The sequence below is a fragment of the Lepisosteus platostomus genome, chromosome 15, assembly GCF_059453375.1.
Source record: "Lepisosteus platostomus isolate fLepPlt1 chromosome 15, fLepPlt1.hap1, whole genome shotgun sequence".
NCBI lineage: Eukaryota > Metazoa > Chordata > Actinopteri > Semionotiformes > Lepisosteidae > Lepisosteus > Lepisosteus platostomus.
Genome location: NC_142625.1, coordinates 15,533,448 through 15,559,537, shown reverse-complemented (window position 1 = coordinate 15,559,537; position 26,090 = coordinate 15,533,448). Strand labels below are relative to the sequence as shown.

The 26,090-nt window shown below is 40.7% G+C and overlaps 1 protein-coding gene across 4 annotated transcripts in view; it reads left to right on the top strand.

The window, feature by feature from the left end:
• The first annotated feature begins 995 nt into the window (after nt 1–995).
• slc13a3 (solute carrier family 13 member 3) overlaps nt 996–26,090 on the top strand; it is a 30,036-nt gene continuing 4,941 nt past the window's right edge. Inside the window, exons 1-12 of one of the 4 annotated variants that reach the window (XM_088607632.1) lie at nt 1,250–1,372; nt 2,141–2,298; nt 11,463–11,555; nt 13,820–13,983; nt 15,414–15,477; nt 16,162–16,341; nt 17,996–18,121; nt 20,316–20,408; nt 21,492–21,596; nt 21,852–21,949; nt 23,885–23,997; nt 25,190–25,351. In XM_088607632.1, coding sequence (XP_088463758.1) covers nt 2,288–2,298; nt 11,463–11,555; nt 13,820–13,983; nt 15,414–15,477; nt 16,162–16,341; nt 17,996–18,121; nt 20,316–20,408; nt 21,492–21,596; nt 21,852–21,949; nt 23,885–23,997; nt 25,190–25,351 — 1,209 coding nt within the window. In that variant the 5' untranslated portion in view covers nt 1,250–1,372; nt 2,141–2,287. Of the gene's footprint in view, nt 1,373–2,140; nt 2,299–11,289; nt 11,556–13,819; nt 13,984–15,413; nt 15,478–16,161; nt 16,342–17,995; nt 18,122–20,315; nt 20,409–21,491; nt 21,597–21,851; nt 21,950–23,884; nt 23,998–25,189; nt 25,352–26,090 lie in introns of all 4 variants that reach the window. The other 3 variants (XM_088607631.1, XM_088607630.1, XM_088607633.1) reach the window with 3 other exon arrangements.

Genomic DNA, 26,090 nt, shown 5'->3' with positions numbered 1-26,090 from the left:
CGTTATAACTAAGCATTACCACTCATCTGCGTTTATCAGTTTCACCTGTTGTACAGGACTGACTTCAGCATTGGCCAATATACAGCGCACGCCTGCTATAGATATCGATCTAGTTATCGATCCTTGTGTATTACCTTGTTCAAAAACGGGCAGCACCTGGATTTGTTTTATTAACACAATTAAAAGCATCCTGCCATAATAAGACACGTGCACTCTATTTGCACTCGCTGGGAAGGTAAGGTCTTGTAGCACAGTTGGCTGGACTGTGTCTATGAAACCAATGAAGTAACATCTTTGTAACTTGGGTGGGTAGCTGCGTCAGCATGCGTAGGCTGCAAAGGAACAAGTAATAGGTTTATTCCATGCTGAAAAAAAGAAGAAAGAGAACACAACGTTTCGGCCGTGGAGCCTTCTTCAGGTTGCTCACACCTGAAGAAGGCTCCAAGGCCGAAACGTTGTGTTCTCTTTCTTCTTTTTTTCAGCATGGAATAAACCTATTACTTGTATCTTTGTAACTTGCTTATTTTACATTATTCACCTATCAGTCTGTTATGGACATAAGAATTTAGTAGATACATACAGTACTGCCGAATACAACGATTTTCACTTGGATATTTATTTTTCCCGGCCCTTTTAGTCGTAGGAAACCGCCAAACATCAAAGTTTGATTACTCTTTTTCTAAATTGCTGCATTTTAAAGAATAGGTAAACGCTGAGTATGCTTTGGGTGCATAACGCCCTGTCCATTTAAGTGCAGCGCAAAACAGGAAAATACGGGTGTCCTGACCACTTTACTGTATTTTCACAAAGTTAAGCTCTTGGTTTAAAACTTTATGCGTTGATTTTATGCTACTTTTATTTGATCTTTATGAATATTCATAAATACTGTAGCTGGCAAAAGAAGATGGAAGAGATACCTACAGAAGCAGAGGGCGGCGAGTTCAAAACCACAAGCAGTCGCCCGGAAAAACATTGCAGCACGCGGTCACTAGTTTCAATATGACTTACTGACAGCAGTTTGTTACCACTCAAGTGGGCTGGCCCCGCTTATGTTCAACTCGTCCAGTGGAGGAGTTAATTTATTACACATCTGTCTTGGAAGTAGTTAATCTTGCACTCCCCCCCCAAGAGAAACAAATTTAAGAAACCTTGAAAAGGCAGCGGGACGACTTCTCACTTTAACCCGCACTTCAACATCCTTCATAGACTCGCCTCGCTTCTGAACAACTTGCCAAGAACGCGAAAAAGTTCCAGATTAGACATGGAAGCGATTTTGGTGTTCGCGAAGAAAATCTGGTGCGTCCGGAGACAGCTAATGTTAATTCTTACACCAATAGCCCTCCTGCCTTTAATGTTTGCGCTCCCAGCAAGGGTAGGTCCTCATTTTGCTTTTTAAATATTTTTTTTTTCATTTCCTCTGTTTCAGTTTTCCATTTAAAAACGTTAAGGTTCAGTCTGGGTTGTAACACTTTACAAATGCGTTCGTATTTTTCTTGAACTAATTATGTATGAATAAATCATATAAACTAGTGATACTGCATATTGGGGGAAATTTAGTCTACTCTACATTGTGAAAAAGTGGGATTTAATCAAGACAGCGGGGTTAACACTCCTAAACGGTCTTTCCGTGTCTTAAAAGAAAATGATAGTTTATTTTCTGATCGATTATGTAGGTTATAATTAATTAATAGTAATGCATTATAAACTCAATATTACTTTCTATTATATTAAAATATTTCGTGGAATATGGATATAAATGCATCCAGAAAATACTTTCATTAACTGTTTTTTAGAATATTTGAAAATATATGATAAAATGGAATAAAAAATTCATACTCCGGTGAACAAATTATCTTTGTAATGAAATCTAGAAATTCGTTATTCATGAAGACGAGAAAAAGAACTACCTGAAAGTCCTGTTCAAGAGAGCAACATACAGTACAGTATGAATTAATTTACTTTTCAAACAGTAAGTACAAAAAGGCTGAAGTAACAATAGCATGCTATAAGAAATTTGCACTGTATTGCTAAATGTGCACACTGTAGAAAGTAATACTGAGTTTCCCGTGCGTTTGTGTTGCTTTCATTAAATTCCAGTGGTGACGCGATGTCTAATTTGTCCGTCTTCTCTGCTGTGCAGTGGGGCAGCAGGTGCAGAATGACAGCCACAGATCACCCAGGTGACTGCTGCTCTGTGGGTCCCTTCCTGCATGAGATGGGCATTCCTGTTCAGCTTGATTAACGAAAAATCGTGAAACGTCACAGGACGGTAAAGACCTGTGGAAAGATGTTTTCAAGGTGAGCGTGTGGCTGACAGATCACATTGCCACCATACCGGAGCGTTTGCAAAACTTGGGAGGATTTAAAAAAATAATTTCCTTGGAAACCAGTACACACCTGAAACAAACAATTTTCCTTTTACAGCCGGTTTTATTACAGCGTTGATACAGTTAGTGAAAGAGGGCTCATGTATCAACCGCAAGGGCTTCTTGACTGCAATTTTGTACTGACAAATCAAGCTGCTTCTATCATTGATCACTACGTCAATTGATGGGAAACCTGGCGTGTTTCATCATGATCCAACGTGCCTCAGATTGGCTCTTTACAGGTTGCAAGGATCTGTGTGTGATAGAAATTGTCTCAGGTTCTTCAAAGGTTTAAGATCATTTGCCACTGTTTCCATTTTGATGTCTCCCAGCTTTGTGGTTGACATTAATCAAGCAGCATCAGCCTTGTCACACTGCTCAGATGGCATTTAAAAATGGAGGCAAGAAAACCTTTTACATCTAAGCTCTGATAAGACTTGTGGTATGCTGATTGACTCTCTTTATCAGCTTTGTAAGTGTGTCAACCTTAGTTTGCCTATTGATAGATCTGGAATCCATCCAGGTACTCAGATCGGGAATCTTGGTGTCGTCTTTATGTTGTTGTTGTGAAAGTGTCTCTTTATCATCTTTAAACAATGCTGGTATCCACTCACATCTCTCCCAATCCCATCCAGAAATGCTAATGCAGGCTTTATCTATTCCAGTGCTTGCTGGTGTATCCAAGTGCCAACAGGTTGCAGCACGTTCAGAGCTCGGCTGTTCACTGAAATATCAGAATATCACCTGTTGCAGTCTCACTTGCACTGGCTCACTGTGTCTATTAGAAAAAAAAATCAAACTATTGGGCTTCAATGGTTTGGCTATATCTGTGTACAATTAACTTCCCAAATATTTATGCTGTACATGCTTTGAGACTTTTGGGGATTTTGGGTTCCTTTCATTTTACTTCCAGAATGAAGCTCTGAACACCAGGAGGCCATTCTCCTCTGTCGCTTCGAGCTTGTTGAATAGAACAGTCCAGTCCTGGTCCCATTGGTGTGTGTCTGCATGGTGTCACATCCTGTACACCTAGAGGGCGCTGCACTTCTGTCCTGTTCCTACAGTAGTTCCCTGTGGTTATTCATGTCTTTCCGGTGTGTCTTGTTGTGTAGCCTATTTACTTCCTGTGTCTGCCTTGCTCCTGGCTCGGCATTGAGGGTACGGATGTTGTGAGACCTGCCTAGCACCAGGTCGCCCCACATCCGTAGGCATAAGTTTCTATACCGACATCATCTGACCCCCTGAGCCTGGGCTAACCTCCATGTTGCCCCCTTTTACCGCTACACATAGGGTCTCTACTGCTCTCCTGGCCATTCCACGGCTTGCCCCTTCCGACATCCGTAACACATGGTTTATACAGTGCCTTGCGAAAGTATTCGGCCCCCTTGAACTTTTCAACCTTTTGCCACATTTCAGGCTTCAAACATAAAGATATAATTTTTTTATTTTATGTGAAGAATCACCAACAAGTGAGACACAATTGTGAAGTGGAACGAAATCTATTGGATTTTTGAAACTTTTTTAACTAATAAAAAAATGAAAAGTGGGGCGTGCAAAATTATTCGGCCCCTTTACTTTCAGTGCAGCAAACTCACTCCAGAAGTTCAGCGAGGATCTCTGAATGATCCAATGTTGTCCTAAATGACTGATGGTGATAAATAGAATCCACCTGTGTGTAATCAAGTCTCTGTATAAATGCACCTGCTCTGTGATAGTCTCAAGGTTCTGTTGAAAGCGCAGAGAGCATCATGAAGACCAAGGAACACACCAGGCAGGTCCGTAATACTGTTGTGGAGAAGTTTAAAGCCGGATTTGGATACAAAAAGATTTCCCAAGCTTCAAACATCCCAAGGAGCACTGTGCAAGCGATCATCTTGAAATGGAAGGAGTATCAGACCACTGCAAATCTACCAAGACCTGGCCGTCCCTCTAAACTTTCAGCTCAGACAAGGAGAAGACTGATCAGAGATGCAGCCAAGAGGCCCATGATCACTCTGGATGAACTGCAGAGAACTACAGCTGAGGTGGGAGAGTCTGTCCATAGGACAACAATCAGTCTTACACTGCACAAATCTGGCCTTTATGGAAGAGTGGCAAGAAGAAAGCCATTTCTCAAAGATATCCATAAAAAGTCTCGTCTAAAGTTTGCCACAAGCCACCTGGGAGACACCCCAAACATGTGGAAGAAGGTGCTCTGGTCAGATGAAACCAAAATCGAACTTTTTGGCCACAATGCAAAACGATATGTTTGGCGTAAAAGCAACACAGCTCATCACCCTCAACACACCATCCCCACTGTCAAACATGGTGGTGGCAGCATCATGGTTTGGGCCTGCTTTTCTTTAGCAGGGACAGGGAAGATGGTTAAAATTGAGGGGAAGATGGATGCAGCCAAATACAGGACCATTCTGGATGAAAACCTGTTGGAGTCTGCAAAAGACCTGAAACTGGGACGGAGATTTATCTTCCAACAAGACAATGATCCCAAACATACAGCAAAATCTACAAAGGAATGGTTCACAAATAAACGTATCCAGGTGTTTGAATGGCCAAGTCAAAGTCCAGACCTGAATCCAATCGAGAATCTGTGGAAAGAGCTGAAAACTGCTGTTCACAAACGCTCTCCATCCAACCTCACTGAGCTCGAGCTGTTTTGCAAGGAAGAATGGGCAAGAATTTCAGTCTCTCGATGTGCAAAACTGATAAAGACATACCCCAAGCGACTTGCAGCTGTAATCGCAGCAAAAGGTGGCTCTACAAAGTATTAACGCAAACGCCCCACTTTTCATTTTTTTATTAGTTAAAAAAGTTTCAAAAATCCAATAGATTTCGTTCCACTTCACAATTGTGTCCCACTTGTTGGTGATTCTTCACATAAAATAAAAAAATTATATCTTTATGTTTGAAGCCTGAAATGTGGCAAAAGGTTGAAAAGTTCAAGGGGGCCGAATACTTTCGCAAGGCACTGTAAGTCTCTATAAAGCAGGAGCTCCTGAAGATCTAAGAAAAGTTGTCAAAGTGTTCTAATTAAGCCAATAAGATAATGATTTAAAGAACTGAGCTGGAAAGAAACCCCGCAGACACAGTTTGCTGAAGGACCCCACAGCTGATATCAGATTTTACAAGTCAGTCAGCCTTTTCAAAGCAAGTCTTAAACTTGCTCTCTTGAGAACACTCTAGCTTTTAATTCTATCTGGTTTGCTGTATTCATTTCTGTGCTTCCTTTCTCATATTGTAAGGAAGGTAGTCAGGTGGGTTGGGTTTGGCTAAACGTGTCAGACTCGGCAGGTTAATTTATTTACAGCCCAGTAAAATGATGCCAAATGTGGGCTTCCTGTGTAAATTTAGATGGCCTACTTGTGGCAAACAATTCCAAAAAGGGGCGAGACGAAAGAACAGTCAAAAGGGCCAATGCTGGAAAGGTCTGTATGTTGGTAGCCAGAGGTTCGAGGACATTGTAAGCTCAGGTGGTGGATAGATTCCTAATACGGAGTGATGTTACCGGGTGAACTGACGGTTTAAATAGTGAAGGAAGGGGTGTGTGAGGGAAATGGGGCAATGAGGGATTAATTAGGACCAGCTGCAACCGGAACACTACTGGCTGCAGCCTTGTTTTTCTGTTGATGTATTTGTCACACCACAAACTGCTGATGCTTGGGTGGCTAATTCCAAACTTGGTGGATGTAATTTCTACCTGAGATACTGCAGTGTAAGAAGTTCTGTGTTCTCTCTTCCATTTTACCTTATAATTCACGCTGCTGCTTTCTTGGGGAATGCTATACTGATTAACACAGACCCTGCGTTTCACAATTATTCCTTTTCTGAGACATTGTGAAACTTAAAAAGATTTTGAATTCTTGCGTAAGAGGGCTCGTGCACTGAGCCGCTTCCAGAAGTGATGTCACCTTGCTCCGAAATCTCAACAATGTAAACTTTTGTTGCAGCAGAACACCTGGTCTTGTGGTGTGATGGGTTTATCCATTGTCTATAGCAGGGGTTCCCAATCCTGGTCTTGGTGATCCATATACTTGTTGGTTTTCCTTCTGCCCCACCTTCATCAGATAACTGAAGCCTAACTTGATCTCCGAAGTTGCTTCATTGGAATGTTTGCATTTTGTTTCTAGTCACAAGTTTGGGATTTGTATTTCCCTTACAAAATACAACAGTTAAAGCTTCAACAGGTGTTGAGGGGTCACCATGATGAGAAGTGGAAAGTGCTGTTCTAGAGATTGGCGCTGTTAGCGCTTGGAGCCCTTGTTCAAATCCCAACATTGGTGGGACAAGCGTCTGTTCTCACACTTGGAAGCTGTCAAAACAGCTGGCAGTTTGTAGTTGTGATGATGTCAGAAGCAGGGTTGAAGAAATCATGATGTGTCCACCTTTGATGCCTGACCTTTCTTTTGTCCTAATGTAAAATAATTAGACCTGTTTTATCCTCCATAATAATTTAACAATAAGTCCTTATATACATTGGAAGCCGGCAGGCACGTTTATTCAGTAGCTCCGTTAGTGCTGATCTGGTAAGAATTAGATGACTTTAAAACCACAGTTCACAACAGCAGAACAAGAACTGAAACAAAAAGATTGCAAGAAGAGCTATAGAGTTTTCAAAGTTATGAAAATGCGTCATAGGTGATCATTGTGGGAAACAGATTCCTTCCATTGTTTTTTAGTTTTTCCTCTTGATGTGGTTTTCCGAAGTAAATATTTTCTATAGTTATTCTGCAAACTAATTGTAAAACTTTTTTTCAGTCTGCTTTGCATCGTAATGACAGACAAAGTGCTTAATCTGCTCAATGAAAGCTTATGTTGGTCACTTCCCATTTTGTAATTGGTGAGTGGCCTTTGTGGCAGCAATCACATCCTGTAGTAAAAAATCCAGTGCTAAACAACTTCCAGTCAAGGAAATACATTTACACAGGAGGAAGTGAGTCCATCTGTGAGACAGGGTAGATGAGGGCGGTCTCAGGCAGTGGGGAAAGCTCATTTTTTGCTGGTACGCGAAACACTACAGCATGAAACCTACCAAGCTCTCAGTTCTGTTCTTGGAAAACACAGCATACTGCTGTGTTGAATTTCCTGAATTTTTTGTTGACACGTGGAAGTTCTATAATTCACCTGTGGGGTCATCTGCTGCTGTTTTCCTCGGTGCTTTTGACTACTAAAATAAAAATGATTTGCTTCAGGACATCGAACTAATGTGGGTTATTCCATTTAGTAATACAGATACAGTCAGTAGACAGCACAGTATTACATATTTATGGTTATTATTTATGCCACTGACATAAAAAATAGTATTAAATGCAAGTGAGTCATAATTGTTGCCACTTTCAATCTTTTTTATACTCTTACAGTGCATGAAACTGAATAGGCATACTTGTGCTCGAACTAAAGCCTATTTGTTGTTTCACAATATTGAGCATTATGATTTAAGGTGGCCTAAATGACACATTTAAGAAAAAAATGTCATATTCAGTCTAGTTTTTTATAAGTTGTATTTGACAAAAATTCCCTGTATGCCAAAGAAGAGCTAAACTGTGCCAGTAATTACCAGACTTTATTTTGCAGAGGGCTCTGGAGATAGATTTATGTCCTGCAAATAGCGAGCCCTGCAATGTCTGATTAAGTGAAGAAAAACTCTCTAGCTACATTCTCTGTATCTGATCATGTCCCTGGTTTGTCCAGCCAATAACCAGGCACTCAGTATTGTAACAAACAGTTCTTTCCAGACCCTATGCGGACGACACAATCCAGGGTTGAGTGAGAAACACAGGGGAAAAAGCCATGCAGGAATCAGGAATGAATACGGGGGGGCGTGTCCAAAGTGCACAGGTGTCCAGGGGGGTGAGTCCGGGGCAGACAATCCAGAGGTAATGCAAACAGGGAATCCAAAAACGGGCAAAGTCCATAGCCAGGCGGTCCATCCGAGAACAGACAGGTTAAAAACAGGAACCGGGTTGGAACCGGCAGGGGGGACAGGAACAGAAACAGAAACAGAAACTTAAAAACATAATGGAGCCATGCGATTACAGGTCCGGGGCTCGCATGATATGGGAATCAATGCAGAGCCCCAAATAAAGTGAGTGCCTGGCTTTTAAGGGGGACAGGAAGGAAGCTGGAACAAGGGGCAGGTGCACAAAATCAGGTCTGAAGTGAAAGAGCCGAAGCGTCCTTAAGGAGGAGGGACTACAATAGGGACAAGTATAGAATATTACCAAAACGAATGGTCCACATATTAGTGACAATACACATAATAGCCTAGTTAAGTCACTGTAGTGATTTTTCAACGGGTATCACAGCTCTAAGATCAAACCACTGTTTTCTCCATTGCTAGTCATATCCCCTGCTCTTCGTCAGGAGAGGAGAGATTCACAATATAGGAATCTGTCACCTTGTTGACGCTATTTGATACACCCTCAAGGAGAGAGTCCCTGGTTACAGGCCATGTTTGAGACATGTGATCCTAGATTTTGGATTTAGGCTGGGCCAGTCTGGATTTTGATCTGTGCCAGCAATGCTTGAACAGGCCTCGTATTTTTTTGTTCCAACATTATCCACGCACATAACCATCCAGATGCAATTGTGAACAAATATACATTTAAAATGATAGTTTGGTCACTAGGCTTACATTGAAGTTTCACGGTAGACAAAGGAGTGAAATAAAGATATAACATTACATAATAATTTGGTCAGAGAAAGAGCTGAGACCCAGAATTGGTAAAGGCATTTTGCCTGCTAAGCAGAACTTAGTACTTTTTTTCAACAGAAGAAATTATTTTAAAAAAGCTAAATGTTGCTGAGTGGCATTCAATTCTATTTGATTTTTCAGTTGTTTTTTTTTAGTTTAGTGTTTTTTTTACTTCCATCCATTTTCTAAATGCTTTATCCAGCTCAGGGTTATGGGGGAGTTAGAACCTATCCCAACCTACAGTATACCGATTTTACCAGAAGCCAATGCTACTACCAATATGCCTCTGGACAGTGGGACAAAACCAGAGCAAACTCCATGCAGATAGATCCCCACGTCTGGAATTGAACCCAGGGCCACAGTGCTATGAGTCAGTCTTTTGTTCATTAAAATCTAATATTTTTAAAAACAATTTACAAGTAAGCAACTGGCCATATTAATCTGAAAATTATTAAGGTAAAATTGTTTTTTGTACGATGTTTGAAAAAGTATACTTTGCCATACATTTTTGTATAGCTGCAGAACTTAACATGTGCATTTTCTTGGTCTGTATGAGTGTCCAAACATTTAAACATCATTGTAAAATATATGTATTTCAGAAGACAATATTATGAAAGTCTCTGTACTTGTATTAGTAACTTTAGCTTGCTGTGGAAATGCACCGGAGCACAAACATTTCTCATCAACCCTTTATGGGTGTTGTGTTGTATTGTGAAACTAAATCTATAAAATACTCGACACTAGGTTGTACAGTAATATTTCTCAGCTTAACTGAACATCTGCTAATTTTTACATCTTGGATCATAATAGTGTGGATTTCCCTTCAACTGAAATGTGAGGAACATTTGAGTTGTTTTCAGATTTGAAAAGGTTAGTGAGATGCAATATTACTTTCTGGTATTTAGAATTGTGATTTTCAGATTATACCTATACTGTACATTTTAAGTATAACAAAAATGGGTCTTGTAACAAAGTTTGCCTTGTTTGCAATGACACACCCCACATTTTGAAAATCAGGTACAAAATAGTCTAAAAGCTTTCTTCTCTTTTGTGCCTATAGGATGTATCAATCTTTGTGAATCTATTTGAAAGACAGACTAGGCTACTTCATTACAAAAAAAATGCAAAAAATACTTTTTTATGTGACCAAAGGTCTCTAAAGTTTGTAAGATGTACAAGATTGCACATGAAATCTTGGCGGTGCCAAACACACAGTATATCCAACTGTCATCTCGAAACAATAATTAGATTAAAAAATAAAACATGCTTAAATGAGTCTGTTGTAAAAGTGTGAATCTATCAAAAAAGCTCTATTTATCTGGAGTAATGATTTTTAAATTGAAAGAAGAGATTAGGGCTCTGGACTTGTAATTGGAAGTAGGTCTCAGGAGAGGCACTAATGGTCTACCCTTGAGCATGGGAGCCAGATTTTTCTGGTGAAGTACTTAGCTTTGGAAATGGTTAGAAATGTCACACCGGCTAAAAACATCTAAATTGATGAATTTGAGAATGCTTCTGAAACTCTCACTTTAGTGCTATAACTGCACTTGAATATCGTATGAAAGAGTACTACCAAGATCAAAACAGAAACCATCAGAATTTCAAAATAAAGTTTATTTTATGAGCTAAAATAAGCTTCACGTCTAGTGGTGGTTCTTGAAGGGAAGACGCGCTGTATGTCACATGTCTGTAATGGGCAGTTCTATCCGGACCCCATGCAGACGACCCGATCCAGGGAAAAATGAAGAGAACACGGGGAAAAAAGCTTGCAGGAGTCGGGAATGAAAACAAGGGGCGTGTCCATGGTGCGCTGGTGTTCGGGGGAGGTGTGGCCGTGGCAAACAGTCCAGAAGAAAGTCCAAGGGGGAATCCAAACGGAGGCAAAAGTCCAAAACTGGGCGGTCCACACAAGACTGACGATTTAAAACGGGAACGATCGGAACCGGTGGGGAACAGGAACAGGAACAGAAAATAAAACCTTAACGAGACCAGGCGCTTCCAGGTCCGGGACTCGCCTGGTGAGGATACCAGAGCAGAGCCCCGAATAAAGTGAGCGCCTGGCTTTTAAGGGGGTTGGAACAGGGAGCAGTCGCGGGAGATGAGTGGAAAACAAGGAAGGGCTGGAGCGTCCTTAAGAGGAGGGGTCTACGAACGTGACAATATCTCTCCAGCATCAGGTGCTGTTTAGCATGTGGATTAGAAAAGTGGTGATGTGCTCCTCCTCCTCTCTTTCAGGAAGGAAAGTGCCTGTACGTCGTGCTGCTGATGGCCGTGTTCTGGTGCACGGAGACCCTGCCACTGGCCGTCACCGCCATGCTCCCTGTCTGTCTGTTCCCTCTGCTCGGGATTCTGCCCTCCAGCAAGGTCTGCCAGCAGTACTTTGTTGACACCAACTTCCTCTTCCTCAGTGGGCTTGTGATGGCATCAGCCATTGAAGAATGGAACCTGCACCGCAGGATCGCGCTGAGGGTCCTCATGCTGGTGGGAGTCAAGCCGGCCTGGTGAGAGGACTTCCAGAAATCAGTCGTTCATTTTGGGATTCCTTTCTTACGTTTTGAGGAAGCTGCCCTTCCTAAAAGATTCCAAAGCTTTATATGAAGGAGGGCTGCCACTACGCCACCGAGGTGTAGAAACCATCCGTGGCATAGGAGATTGGGGGTTTTACTTTGCTGTAACGATCAGAAAACAGTAAATGGGAAGAGTACTTGAAGACTTTTAGGAATCAATCAAACATAATAATTTATAGTCTCACACATGGATTAAAAATATACAGTATTCAATTTATTGATATAACTAAAACATGCATAACAAGCAACAACGTAATAGAATATATATCTGTGGAACACAAATGCCTGATTGTTCACTCAGGGATTACAAAAATCAGATTTAATAACTTCAGAGTTAAAATATGCATCAACTACTGTATAACATGTCACAGAATAGATTGGTGGTTCTATCAGTCTCGTATAACTAAATCACACTTACATTTTTTGATACTGTGAATATGCATTCATGATCTAAACAGCGAATTTGCATTTACAAAACTAGTTTGTGAAAATTATGTGATTAATGAAGTTCTACTCAACAATCCATTGGCCAAATGTGTTATGATGTATGGCATTAGATTGCTCAGTCCTTGGATGCTTTTCATACAGTAAATCAGTGTTTCTGGTAACTGAATGACTGAAAATAAATCCTGATGATCTATCTGATGGTGTAGAAAGAATTCCTTTTAGGTGCTACATCAACTTGTGGGTCAGTGAAACTCTTTTATTGTTATTATTTCTTTCCAAAGTTTTACAACTTCCCTGACCCAGTGTCCTGGAATTCCAGTTATGTCACCGCTGTGTTGCTAAACAAAGCCACGCAGGCCTTCCTCATAATAGAGGAAGAGAGGGAGAAAAAACAGCTCGATCCCCTGTAATACCCATGCTTGCCTATTGCTCTGTTGTCATCACAAAGGGGAATCATGCAGAGTTGGGCTTCTCTTTTCGCTTTTCGAACCCAGTAGTGATTCCTAAAAGATTAGCAGCGGACGATTGAGCTCCTGTCACTCCAAATCATTAATTGAGCCTTTAGGTTCCAAAAATAGGCTCCAATGAGTTTTCCATACAGCCCACTATGATGAGCAGTGACAGAAATACTGGTGCCTCCCTTCCTTTTGGGTGTGTGCTGTATGTATGCACACCAAGCTGTGGGCATCTTCAGTCCTTAAGTGCTGCATTTTGCATCAGGGCTTTAATTGCAGATCTTAGTGACTTAAGTGAACTCATAAGGCAGATAAGAAGAGAAATCCCCTGTTTTCCCAGTCTTAATTAGGTGCTAATTGAAAGGTACCTCTAAAACAGGCAGAAATCGGCATTAAGGACCAGGGCAGCCTATGAATCTGGTGAGTTCTTTTTTGAAAGCAAGAATTTATATTCAGTGACTGTCTTCTGGGAGTGTGGAAGGTGGTGATGAGTTTATTTTTTGTTTCACGTACCTTTCAGCTTACTAAATCATATTCCTGCTGTCTGGTATCTTGACAACATGTTGTTGGAATCCGGGTTTTACAGGTGCCAGTGCTCTGCTGTCTTAGGGGATAGGAGTTCTCTGCTCAAGTGTGAAGAGACGGCTCGTGCCAAGCTGTACTGGGAGAGTAGCAACTCCTCTTTGCTCTTCCTTTGTCTTGTCTCCTCTGTGTCTGTAACGGGAGCTGGTCCAGGCTCCTGTGAAGCGTAGTTCAGGACCCTATGCAGACAGTATAATGTGAAGTAAGTGGAGAAGGACAACAGGGAAAAGACGTAGAGGATCAGGACTGGTTGACAGTCAGGGGGCGTGATGACAATGATCCAGTGCTCAGGGGGCGTGGTTAGGGCAAACAGATCCAGCCAGTCCAAGGAGGAAATCTGGGGTGCAGTCCAGATTTCAGGAACTGGGAGATCCATCCAAGAAAAGCAAGGTTTAAATGTGGAACGGGATCTGGAACAGGGATTAAAAACCAGGGTGACGAGGCCAGGCGCTCCGATCCCCGGACTCAGATGGTCAGGACGCCGTGATGAAGCCTACGCCTACATGATTGGGTCTCTCCTGGACCAGCTAGTAGTTGGGCTTCCGGGCATCCAGCTTCCAGTGCTGAGCCAGGAATAGTGAGAGCGCCGGGCTTAAATAATCACAGACAAAGCAGGGGGCAGGGGCACGTCATCAGCTAAAATCCGAAAGGGTCGTAGCGCCCTTAAGAGGAGGGATGCCGATCATGACAGTGCCTTCCTCGGCTTTCTCCCAGGCTCATCATGGGAATGATGATAACGTCGGCGTTCCTCTCCATGTGGCTCAGTAACACTGCCACCACTGCCATGATGCTGCCCATCGGCAACGCCATCCTGCAGAGCCTGTTCGGAGACCTGGAAACGCTGAAGGAGAAGTGCCACTTAAAGGACGACGCAGAGAGTAAGACGAGCTTATTGTAATGGGTGCTCCATTCGTTTTGATTTCACTCTTTGAGCACAGCCCAAATTAATCATTGCGCGTTAAGTCTGCCAGCATGTGATCTCTTTCACTGTCTCACGCTCAACATGTTGGATTGGCCACACTCTCATGTATCACTCTGAGGCATATTTAACTTTACAGAAATCTATGAGCTGAGGGTACACACAGCAGCAGTCTCTCCCCAGAGCAGAAAAATATACTTGTGTTATCAACGATACACATCATGATTTGAAATCTTAACTCCATGATTTAGGTTTAGAAATGACTGTTTCTGTCTGAATGAATTATTCATGGGACTTTACTGTTGCTATTCTCCCACTGTCATAGGCCTTTTCACCTCCTTGAGCCATGCCTTTTGTTTGTGTGTATCTTTTATTAATACACACACAAACAGCTATTTAAGTAGCTTAGTATATTAAGTAGCTTCATATAATTAGCTTATTATAATTTATAAAGGAAAATATGTGATGAATGTTTCAGAAATATGCCTCTTTTCCCTACTTATACTGTAGTAAAATAAAGTACAGATCTTCCCTTTTTTTTTAGTAATGAACCTGTCCAATAGAGTGTGTAAAAATAAAATAAAACAAGCTTTTTCACTTTTGGTACTGTAATTTCAGAAAACGTGGATTATGCACATATAGCTCCAATGACAATCTGAATGGCTTTCTACTTTGAAAGTCTTTTTCTGGTTCTGAAAAGTTACACTTCTAGCACAGACTGCATTCCTTACAGAGTTCGTTGTGACCACAACAGTGCCAAGTCACAAGCATTGTGACCCTGTTAAATATTATTTTGTCAGCAGAGAAGTTTTCCATCTCTGCATTAATCCATGATAAAAGTATTCACAAGTTCACAAAATCTGTTTTAGACAAGTGTAAAATGTAAAAAAGGTTTGTGCTTATTGACATGGAAGTCTAAAGTGCAAAACTCAGAGCTCATGTTGAAATTTAATATATAAACCAGGACATGATCACTGGACACCATTGTGCTTCCAGTGTCACCTATATACTCAAACGTTAAAAACAAACTATTGTGGAAAACTTTTGAAACTTGCTCTGAATTTGTGTTTGTCCCCCCAAAACAATCATTTAGCACATTTTTAATTATAAACTGAAACAACAGTTTATACTTAAGCAGAATTTTCTAAAGCAAATGAGAGGGGTATTCATTGCATTGAAGAGAAAACTGGCCATAGCAGGCCTCTAGAGACCTGAGATTGTTTGAATACTCTTCTGTAATTGTAAGGATGCAAATGTCAGAAATGTTTTGAAATACATAAATGCATATTTTGCTTTTTTCGCATATGTGGCTGGAGAGTGAGCTAGACAGAGTTAGAACAACACAGCCCCTTGATGACCCTTCTCAGACTATTTTTTATCTGCCCATAGGTGCATCACAAATGAAGTTACAGGTTTTGGCATCAGAAAAACAAATATTGACAGGAGAGGAAAGGTAAGAAAAGCAAATTCTCCAATGTGAGCAAACAGGAGTCATAGATGTTTTCAGCCCTAATTATTTGGATTATATTCTGCTGAATTTGTTTCTCATTTTTCCCATTGTTGGTTAATTGAGATTGGGTTTTTGTTCAGATTCCATTAAAACATTTTGATCTTAAGCCCGGAACCACCAAGAAAAACTCTGAAAGCTTTCGCTCTATATACAGTATGTGTCCTGAGTAAGGTATCTAAATGTGAGATGATATGCAAATCAGTGTAGCAATGTGTGAGTGATTTTATTTTTCATTCCTCAGCAGCACCAATCTCTGTTTTGCAAATGGATATAAGTGCTGCTGAAAACCTAGCATTGCACATGTTTATTATGGTAAATAGGAGGAGGAGCAGAGTTAAATCATAGCAAAGACATAGCAGAAATCTTGTAAAAGCAAGCTAAAAAAGAATGAAAGTTACAGTGGTAAACACTGGTAGGTAAAGGTTCATGTCTTTACTGGGTGTTCTGTATGATAGATGATCTACCACGGTCTGTCATGGTACACAGAAGCATACGATATGACACAGATCATTTACCAACCTTGACTCTGAACTGCAAAGCCAACCCTTTTAAAAAGTAAGTTTTTTTTCCTTTTTTGATTACTGTGCTTTATTCCTTATACCTTGTCTGCCACTGTTGTTTCTGCAGGGCAGATTTGTCAGAAGCGTGTGATACGCGATCTGCTTCAGAAATCAGAAAAGAATCTGAGTACCAAAAGAAAGTCTGGAAAGGCTTTCTCATCTCCATCCCCTATGCTGCCAGTATTGGGGGGACTGCTACTCTGACAGGCACGTCACCAAACCTCATTCTTGTTGGGCAGCTAAAAAGGTAAACAGACTAACTTTAAATTTCACCAGATGTGGAGATAGCAACGTTGGTTTCTCTGCTCTGCGGAAGCACTTTCTTCCCCAGTTTCAGTCTAGACTTTCTGACGCAGTGACCTCCTAAGCACAAGGCATCTCCTGTTGTTTCTTGTTCTATGTGCAAGAATGAAACTTGGGTTTCATGCCACGTTCTACCCATACCTGTGGCTAAATAACTGGCAAAGTGTCAACTTTATAGAAAAGGAATTGTGGAAGTCATTTGAGCTTACTTCATGCTTGTTCACAAAGATAAAGCACCTGCTGCAACTGCTGAATCTTTCTTGAGCTGATTAGTGCCCCAGAAGTAGTATACCTGTAAATATATTTGTACCAAGTTTGTCCTTTTTGATTACTCCATGTTTATTGTGACACAGGATGCTGTTCATGCTGTGTCTGAGGTGCAAAAGCACTTGAAATATACTGTAAATTAAAAGCTGAGGATACCAAGAATGATGGTGACTTCCCTCTTGGCTTCAAAATAGATTTGTTTGAAAAATACACTGAACTGGGCAGTGATTTCTTGTATCCACACAGAATAAAATTGGTAATTTTTTCACATGGAAAACCTACACCCTAAACTCTAAGCTCTGTAAAAGACAGTGAACCAGTGATGTTTCAACATGAATCACATTCCCAAATTATTGCTGTATCAGTCCCAACACTGTTGAGTCATTCTGCTATGCTTATGATGGAAAACACATTCTTGGCCAACAGCACACATTGCAAGTGGTGGCACATAAGTGTTTCAGTACTCCTGTTGTTGTGTGTTGTCGAGAATATCGTGTGACATAGACCCCCTACTCCTCTCTGGGAACCTGTGAGCTTGCAGTGTTTTCAGAGTGGCATCTGCTTACTCTGCTGTGGGCCCCATGAGGCTCGCACAGTAATGAGAATGGAAGAAAAGTCTGACGCTGCACATTTCAGAAGAAAGTACCTGCTTGTGCTGGAATGAGGGAAGTAGCAGTTGAGCCACATTCTTTGATGACTGCTAGGCACAAATTTGTGAAGATGTAAAAGTCAGCCATTGATTCCAAAATGTAAAACGAGACCCAACAAGAACATTATTGATTTATAGCTAACAGCGCAGGTATGTGTCTCTGTGTTTGAACCTTATTCATTATAGAAAACACCTGAGTAAAATTCTGGGGACAGACGATATCTGTTAAGGCTGCGTAAGCCAGAGAAGGTCATGTTTAGGACCCTATGCAGTGGTCAATGTGAGTTCAGAAAGCAAGAATAGAGGAAGCCAGGCGTACTTATCCGAGAAACGACAACCAGAATCGTGGTCGAAAGCAAGTCCAAGTAACCGGAATGACAAGAGAGAGGTTGAGGAACTTGCTTCGAAGGCGTAGATGAGAGGCTCGACAGGGACACCAAATATTAAGCACTGAGGTAAATGGTTTTTAAGTGGTCTGCAGCTGTGAGGTACTGTATGGTAGTGATTGAGAGGGCAGATGGGAAAATTAGATACAGTATGAAGTCTACACCTTCTGGAATTGGTAGAAGCTCGTCTCTGATTACGAGAGACGGTGACAATATCTAATTCCCATCTGGTGACAGTTTGGCCTGGACATGTGGTGCTGGTATTCTGCAGTGACCCCAAAGCTGTCACCTCTTAGTTTCTTCCCAGACTGTGACATCATCAACTTTGGCTCCTGGTTCGTGTTCTCGTGCCCCCTCATGCTGCTCTTCCTCTTCCTGGGCTGGTTATGGATTTCCTTCCTGTACGGGGGACTCAACACAAGGTAGGAGAGGAAGGCGACACTCGTTTTTTTACAATACATTACTAAAAAATTCATAAACATATACAGTAATGAAATGAAAGCCGGGGAGCTACAGATCAATTCCAGACCCGGGGAGCTACAGTATCTTCGTAGAGTTTTTATGTTCTCCTTGCGTTAGTGTGGGTTTCACCAGTGGGTTTTCCTCCCACTGCCCAAAGACATAATGGTAGGTCTGGCTTCTTTGAAAATGTCCCTTGTGTGAGTATATGTGTGTGTCTGTACGCCCTGCTAATAGGATTTTTTCAGTTAATGCAATTGAGGAGGTATTTATTACACCACACGTAATCCAGGATATATCAACATTTCAAGATGGGAATTTCCCCTAACCTTTTCTGTTACAAGTGCTGTATTCATGACATCCTGCCCAGAGGGGGAATCCATGACATTCTGCCCAGGGTGTATACCCCACCTTGCAGCTGCTATTCGTTGGGATAGGGTTTGGCTCCCCTGTGACCCCGAATTGGCTAGAAAATGGTTGGACGGATAATGAAACGAAGAAGAAAAAACAGAAGAAAAAATACAGTTACAAATATGACAAAAAAGAAGGAGATGACAGCAAAGGCAGAAAGGGCTTCCTTTGCTGAGATAAAACTTGAATAAATGAATAAGAGCTTCTGTACAGACAGATATTGTCGTTCCTCTTGAATAACGTGCTCTAACTACTCCTTTAAAAATAAAACCCTGCATCTATGAACATTACAAAACATGATTTAAAAAAATGTCAGTCTCCACCCGGCCCTGCACAACGTGTTTCATGGTTGCATTGAGGTTTGTCAAAAAGTGTTATTCCAGAAGATTGTCTGAAATCTGGGAATAGTCAATGAATAGGAGGAGTCTAGATTTCAGATACATTACACAGCACATCAGCTACATGTTACCAAAAATGTTCTGTCAAATACCATTCTAAAAACAGAAAAATAGATTCCAGGTACAACCTGAATGTACAGTACTTGTAACAGAAAAGGTTAGGGGTATTCCATGTGATGGAATTAATACCTCCTGAATTGCATTACCTGAAACATTACTATTAAATTGCTTCTTAGCTCTCCATTCAAGATGGATCTTTGTTAGTCTGTTCCAGGCTGGCTTTTCTGACGAATGTATACCATGGTGATAAAGCATGGAAATTGGGGGAGTTTCTCAGAGGCTTATCCAACTTGCTCGGTGCATAAAGCTGAAGCAGTAAACTATTTAGAGGCATACCACCATGAAATTTTATAAGGTTCCTACTTCAACATTGTATCAGTTATTTAGACTTTCCCAAAATACACAGATCTAAATATAATACATTTACACTGTACAAGAGTAACCTACTCCCAGATTGTTTCCTAGTGCGCCATTTAATAATTAATATCATTTTATAGGGAAATAAACTTAACAATGCAAGAATGAAAATGAAAAAAAGACGTGGTATTCTTTCCTTGTGTAAGCATTTTACTATCAACAATGAAATAGTCTAGATGTTATTTCTTAATAGCTCGGTGCATTCTGTGAATCACCTCATTGAATAGAGATTTATTTTCCACCTAAGAAACATTTCAGATTTGTAGTGACAAGAGTGAGCCTCTTCTGGACGTGCAGAGTCACTGAATTTGGGGAGGCATTGATGACAGGGTCACTCCGAGCTCTTGTTTTGCTGATTTCAGACACTTCCTTCCTTTCATTCTTGATGTGGCTCAGGTGTGAAACCCTGAACTCACCCAGGGTCCACTACTGGAAAGGAAGAAAAGAGCAGAAACAGAGAATGTTCTTTGGCCTTTTCCATTGTTTCTTGTCCATGTAACTTCTAACTGTCTAGTGAGTGAGAGAATGTTATTGCTTGATAGGTTTCCTTCGGTGGATCAATGTTGCTGCTATGATGTTTCAGTGGATCCTTGATGCTGCTGTGCTGAATTTGCTGTCCAGCATGACAGCAGAGTCTGTTTTCTTTTACTGCACTGTCACCAATTCTGTTATTTCAGGGATTTGGTGTCCTAGTATTTTTTTTGTGGCGATTGTAATGCCTGCCCTTGTTTCAGTCCCAGCCCAGCTGGGTGGCCTTCAGAATCCACCGGCCATGTTTTACTCCCGAGAGCCTTTTTTCACAAAATGGATTGTCATAGAGCCAGACCAGAGCATGCTGCGACAGCAACTCATTGCTTTCTTTTCTTTAAAGGTTGTGCCTGCAGAAGAAAGATTTCAGGGCAGAGGCAGAAACCAAAGCCAGAGCAGTCATTGAAGAAGACTACAAAAAACTGGGACCTGTCAAGTATGGAGCATCGTCAATCAAATTATCCTATATGCTCGTCTGTGTAATGTAGGGGTTATTGTTATCGCTGGAGGCTGCTTTTAATTATAGATTCAGTTGTGATTTTCATTTCATACATTGATCATTCTTACCAAAGCAGTATGTGAGTGAAATCAAAGGTTCTTGAGGTCACTGTGAGCTGCTAGAAAACGAGTGAAATGCCTGATCTGGCATTAGATTGCCTTATTGTTGTACATTTCACCTTACGCCAAGATAGGGATGCTGGGTAGTGAATACCTGGACAAGGGAAAAGAAGAGGCCTACTCACTTACTCATGATCCTAGGCTGTTGTGTGGTTAATCTGAAAATTGATCTTAACGACCTTTGTCTTGGTTTAATCCCTCTCTGCTCTTCATCAATTCATCAATGCCAAACCGAATCATGAATAAATTTGCACATGTTAAATTCACAGATGTTGAGACCCTACTGTAGTAGAACCTGTGCAGAACACAGAGGGGCTCTGGTGGGAAGATTTGATACCGTATCATTCCAGCCTGTGTCTACACATCACTGGTAATAAGGCACCCTAATAAGCGAGCAAAGAGCAGAAAAAAAGGTTTCAAAGGACTAATCAAGTTAGAAATCCAATTAAAGTGATCAATGGACCTCATTTGGAACAATGTTTGACACTTTGGTGTTGTGCTTTTAATATGTAGCTACACCATAGCTTGGAATAGATGTGTCCTCTCAGTTGGCTAATCTTGCATTTCTTAATGATTTCATGATCATTTGTTTTAGAATCCGATGTCAAAGTGTGGTCAGCTACAAACAGGATTTTTTCTGTCGTGCGTCAGGGCGGCTGGTTCCTCCTAGTTTTATTAACCTCAGTAACCATATTGAATCCTCAGTGTGACTCTGCAATGACTTGGCAACGTTCTGGAAGTAAAACTATTACAATGCACTGCTTAAAGATTACTTTGCTCAGAACAAAATTGTTGAGCAACTACTACAACAACGCTATCACAGATCCTATCACAGACCTAACTACAACTCTTCCATGGTCTCCTGAACTTTACGTAATGATTGTTATTTATCTGCTTGCAGGTTTGCTGAAGGAGCAATTGGATTTTTTTTCTTTTTGTTTGCCATCCTTCTTTTCACAAGAGATCCCAAATTCTTCCCTGGCTGGGCTCAGCTTTTTAACAAAGGGTAAGAAGTCTTCATGAAGCAACTATTCTGCCACCTGGAAGAACTCTAGCCTCAGAGAATAAAGAGTGACAGGAACTGACTTGTTACTTGTCTGGGAACTAACCAGAACGTATAGTAATTATATGATTTACCGTAAAGCAAGCATATCCTTTACAAATGGATTTGGTGTATATGAGTTTGAATGTGACACATACTACAATCACATCCAGAATTCCTAAACCTGGCAGACTGAGTGTCTTGGTTGTATCGTTACAGCTACGTCTCAGATGCTGTTACTGGAGTCTCCATAGTGTCTATACTTTTCTTCTTCCCCTCCCAGAAGCCATCTCTGAACTGGTGGTTTGATTTTAGAGGTAAGTTTCCACATTTACAGTACGACTCTCTGGTGAATCAGCTTCACATGGACTAATAGTCAGCTCGATACAGAGAGCTGCTGAATATCGCATCTGTCAGCTACTATTGTTTTGACATATATACCCATTATACAGTACATGGAACATTAGACCGTAGGATGATGTAGTGCAGGTGAAGCATCTAGAGATTGAAAATGTATTTAGTCTGCCACTACAGAATTTACCAGGTTAGTATCCCTTCCTCTATGGCTTGGTTATCCAAAGTTATAGTCTAAAACACAAAGAGCAGTGAAAAAACATCCCACCAAAAAGTGAAGTTCAGAACAAAACATTACTACTATTTTCTTATTACCAAATAATGTAATGTAAAGACTTAGAAATACTACGCAGCAGCAATTCATGTTTAGCAATAATAAACTCTGTTATCCCCGTCTGTGCCTGTTAATGTGATGTAATCTTAATGATTTGAAGAATTTTAAGGAGTGTAATAAATGTCCTGCGGAGTTCAGATAAAGACCCTTTGCTAATGGGATTACAGTAATCTTTGCAAAAAGCTTATGCTCCACCTTGGCTGTCTAGTGCTGCAAGTTCTGTTTGACCTAATGGCCGGACAAAACAAATTTCAGGCAGTGGGGTCACCACCTGGAAAAGAAACTGTCCAGCATTTTGCTGTCGACAGGTTTGGGGTTCTGATTGACCCCAACTCTTTAATCAGGTGTGGGTATCTACAGCTCTTGGAGGAGAACTCCTTCAGGTATTAGGAACCGAAAAGAAAGAACAGAAAAGGTTGACTTCCCGTCTTAATTACTTGATTAAACTAATTGTGACAGTGAACTGATTGCCTAACCTCAAGGATGAAAGTTTTCCAGTCCCCCTGTTGCTGCTTTTCTCCAGTTACAAATTAAAAGGCATGCTACCCAGCAGGACTCCCCTGAACTTTGTAAACCACTGTCCGCTCCCAGTGTGTGAAGGACCCAGGAGGGATAATTGCTGGTGATAATGTCCTCCTGTTACATTTTAGACACAGAGGTTATAAAAGCTAAATCTCTGTAAACCATTAAGTCAGGAGCATCTTTATTTTTGTTCCTGTGATTGCTGCTCTTTCTTGAAAATCAAACATCCCCTTTGTCCTGTACAGATTTTGTTTGCATATTTGTTCATTTTTTTCCTTTTAAAACATCACAGCAATCGCTTACATTTAACTTTTTTTGTTCTGTTATGCCCACTTGAGGCAATGTTAAGATTGCCTTTTAGAAGCAAAACAGGTGATGGCCCGTGATTGGAGACAGGAAGAAAGTCCTTGTGTGTCACAGTGGTTGAAGGGGACGACTTCATGCCTTGCATCTGAAAAGATTACTCATCTCCTAAAATCAAAAATGGGGGACTTTAGAGAGATATGGGATTAATTTCTCAATTTTCTAGAGAATCATAGGGGTAACATCTAGTGAAAAGGGGAGTAAAGGCTTAAATTAGGGGAACTACTTTATGAAAGGTAATACATTTAAGCCTTGTATACAACTTGTATTTATGTTAAAAAACAAACACTTATGTGACTTGTGTTTTGAATCACTGAGCTATTTGTAAATATGCAAACTGTCTGGATGTTTTAGCACATTCTTCCTTTTTATTGTTGTTTTCTTTTTTTGTTGTTGTTTGTACATAGTTCATATTTTCTCATTTTATAGACAAACCAATAATGATATTGTTGTAAAAAAACACAGGTTTTGAGACGAGAGTTATTAGATGACATGTCTGATCACAGTGATGGCCCTCTAGGTTAATGTCTCTGTTTTTAACGTTTTTGTTTCTCCTAGTTCAACTTAAATAGAGATCATGTCCTTCTGTCTTTTTGTTTGTGAATATTTCTACAGTTCCTGAACTGAAATGGAATTGAAAAGGACTTTCTAAAATATTTTTAAATAATTTTTATCATAGCACAGAACACTCAAAATATGCCTTTGGTGTCATGGAAAAAGGCTCAAGAAACTGTTCCTTGGAATATTATCCTGCTGCTCGGAGGAGGTTTTGCAATGGCTAAGGGATGTGAGGTATTGTGCCTTTGGGTATTTACAGTAGAAATGCTTCTTGATGATTTTAAATCATTAGAAAGGAATGCCACAAATGAATTTACAGGGAATTGTTTCCCTGAAACTTGGATTGTTAATATCTGGGTCCTGGCTCCACCAGTTGAACAAACATAGGAGGAATAAGGATAAAGCACACTTCACCCAGAAGCTCTCAGAGCTTCACAAATCCTATGCTCATAGGAAGCCCTACAGTGCCCACAGCAGAGTTAGCATCGTTAGCAGGACTGATGCAGTTATCACTTTAGCACTGCAACCTGACAAGTGCCCGGAGTGTCACAGGGGTTGCTGACGTACAGCGAACCAGAGTTATCAGGCCAGGTCCAGGCTGTTCTGCTCTGGGTGCTCAGCCCGTTGTGCAGTGTGGATCACAGATGGCTAATTAATAGTCCAACTTCAAACTGGGGATATCTACTGTAGACTATAGGGTTCAAACTGCACACCTGACTGGGCTATCTCCTGGTTGAAGCACTTGTAAGGTTTCAAATGAGGCATTTATAAAAAAAATAATAAGAAACATATATAATAATATTTCATTAGCAAAATCTAGTGTTATTTTACAGACACCAACAGAGCAGGAAAAGTTGTCATAGAGATTATTCTCTTTATCGAATTAGCCTGTGGATGGCTGATTTATCAACTGGCTTTCCAGCCTGAGGGAAAATTCTCTCACGTTTTTACAATGGTAAAAGCAAAATCAAAAGGACATTACAGCACAGTGAAATCATGGTACATCACAGAGAAGCAGAACCAGCAATATTCTAAATAGTGAAAAAAAGGGACCAAGTGAACTAAAGACATAGTATAAAAATGGTAGAAGCAAAGGTCCCAGTGGTAAATATTCATGTCAATTTCTAATGTCCTGCACTCATTAAAAGCCTTTATTTTCATCTGCAGATTTTAAAGCTGTGTACAAATTGAACACAGGTGGTTTATTAATATATTTAGTTTTCAGAAACAAACAGTGGAACTGTCCGTTTGTCCCCCTTTACTTCCATGCCCCCAGATTATTTCCTTCATGTCTCATATAAGTATCACCTTTCACTTACACACTGGCTGATACTGTTGGGCTGCCTGCATTTTGTGCCTGGTGTTTTGTCTCGGCATTGCTCTGTATCATCTGACTATTTCTTCCCCTGCTCTTTCTTTGGCTCAGGAGTCGGGTTTGTCCATGTGGATCGGCAGCCATCTGCAGCCCCTGGAGAGCGTGCCTCCTGGTGTGGCTGTTCTCCTCATTACAGTTGTCGTCGCGTCCTTCACAGAATTTGCGAGCAACACAGCCACTACTATCATTTTCCTGCCTGTTCTAGCTGAGCTGGTGAGTTAACCCCCTTATAATGTAATGAAAGCTTGCTCTGTGAAGAAAGACACCAATGTGGCTCAAAAGCCTGGCCCTGTACGAGTCTTGAGGACTCCTGACAGACTGGTAGTCTCAGAGAGTGAGAATAAGAATAAGAAAACGGTAAACCTGGGTGCTGCTGTGTCAGGTATGCAAGTATTGGTTACAGAGAGGCGTACCTGGCCAAACAGGATCAGCTGGCACAGGCGTGTTAAATGAGCACTGTCTCTCCCCTTGTATTTACCATTCCCTGTTAGTGTTGAAGTAGTCCTCCTTGTTGATTTTATCAATATTTTTCACTATTTTTTTTTTCTGATTGACCCCTGTATGTCCTCACTTGAAAAAAACTTTAGTTAGTTTAACCTGACTGTTGAAGACAGTCCTTTAAGGCCAGGAATTAAACTTTATTGTCCTCCTTTGAACTACATTTGAACTAATTTATAGAGCTGCAATGTCTTTTTCGTAATGTGGCAACCAAAACTGTACACTGTATTATAAATTAAGTCTTGTTAGCATGTTGTAGAATTACAACTTCCCTTGACTTTAAATTCATTTCCCTTGACAAATCAATACATCTCACATTATATCCCGAACTGCTGTATGTTGGTCTTTTTTTATTGCTATCACACATTGTTTGAATGAGCACATTGAAGAGTCCATAAAAATACCTAAATCCCTTTTGTTCAGATATTTACAATTTTGAGGGGATGTTGTGGTA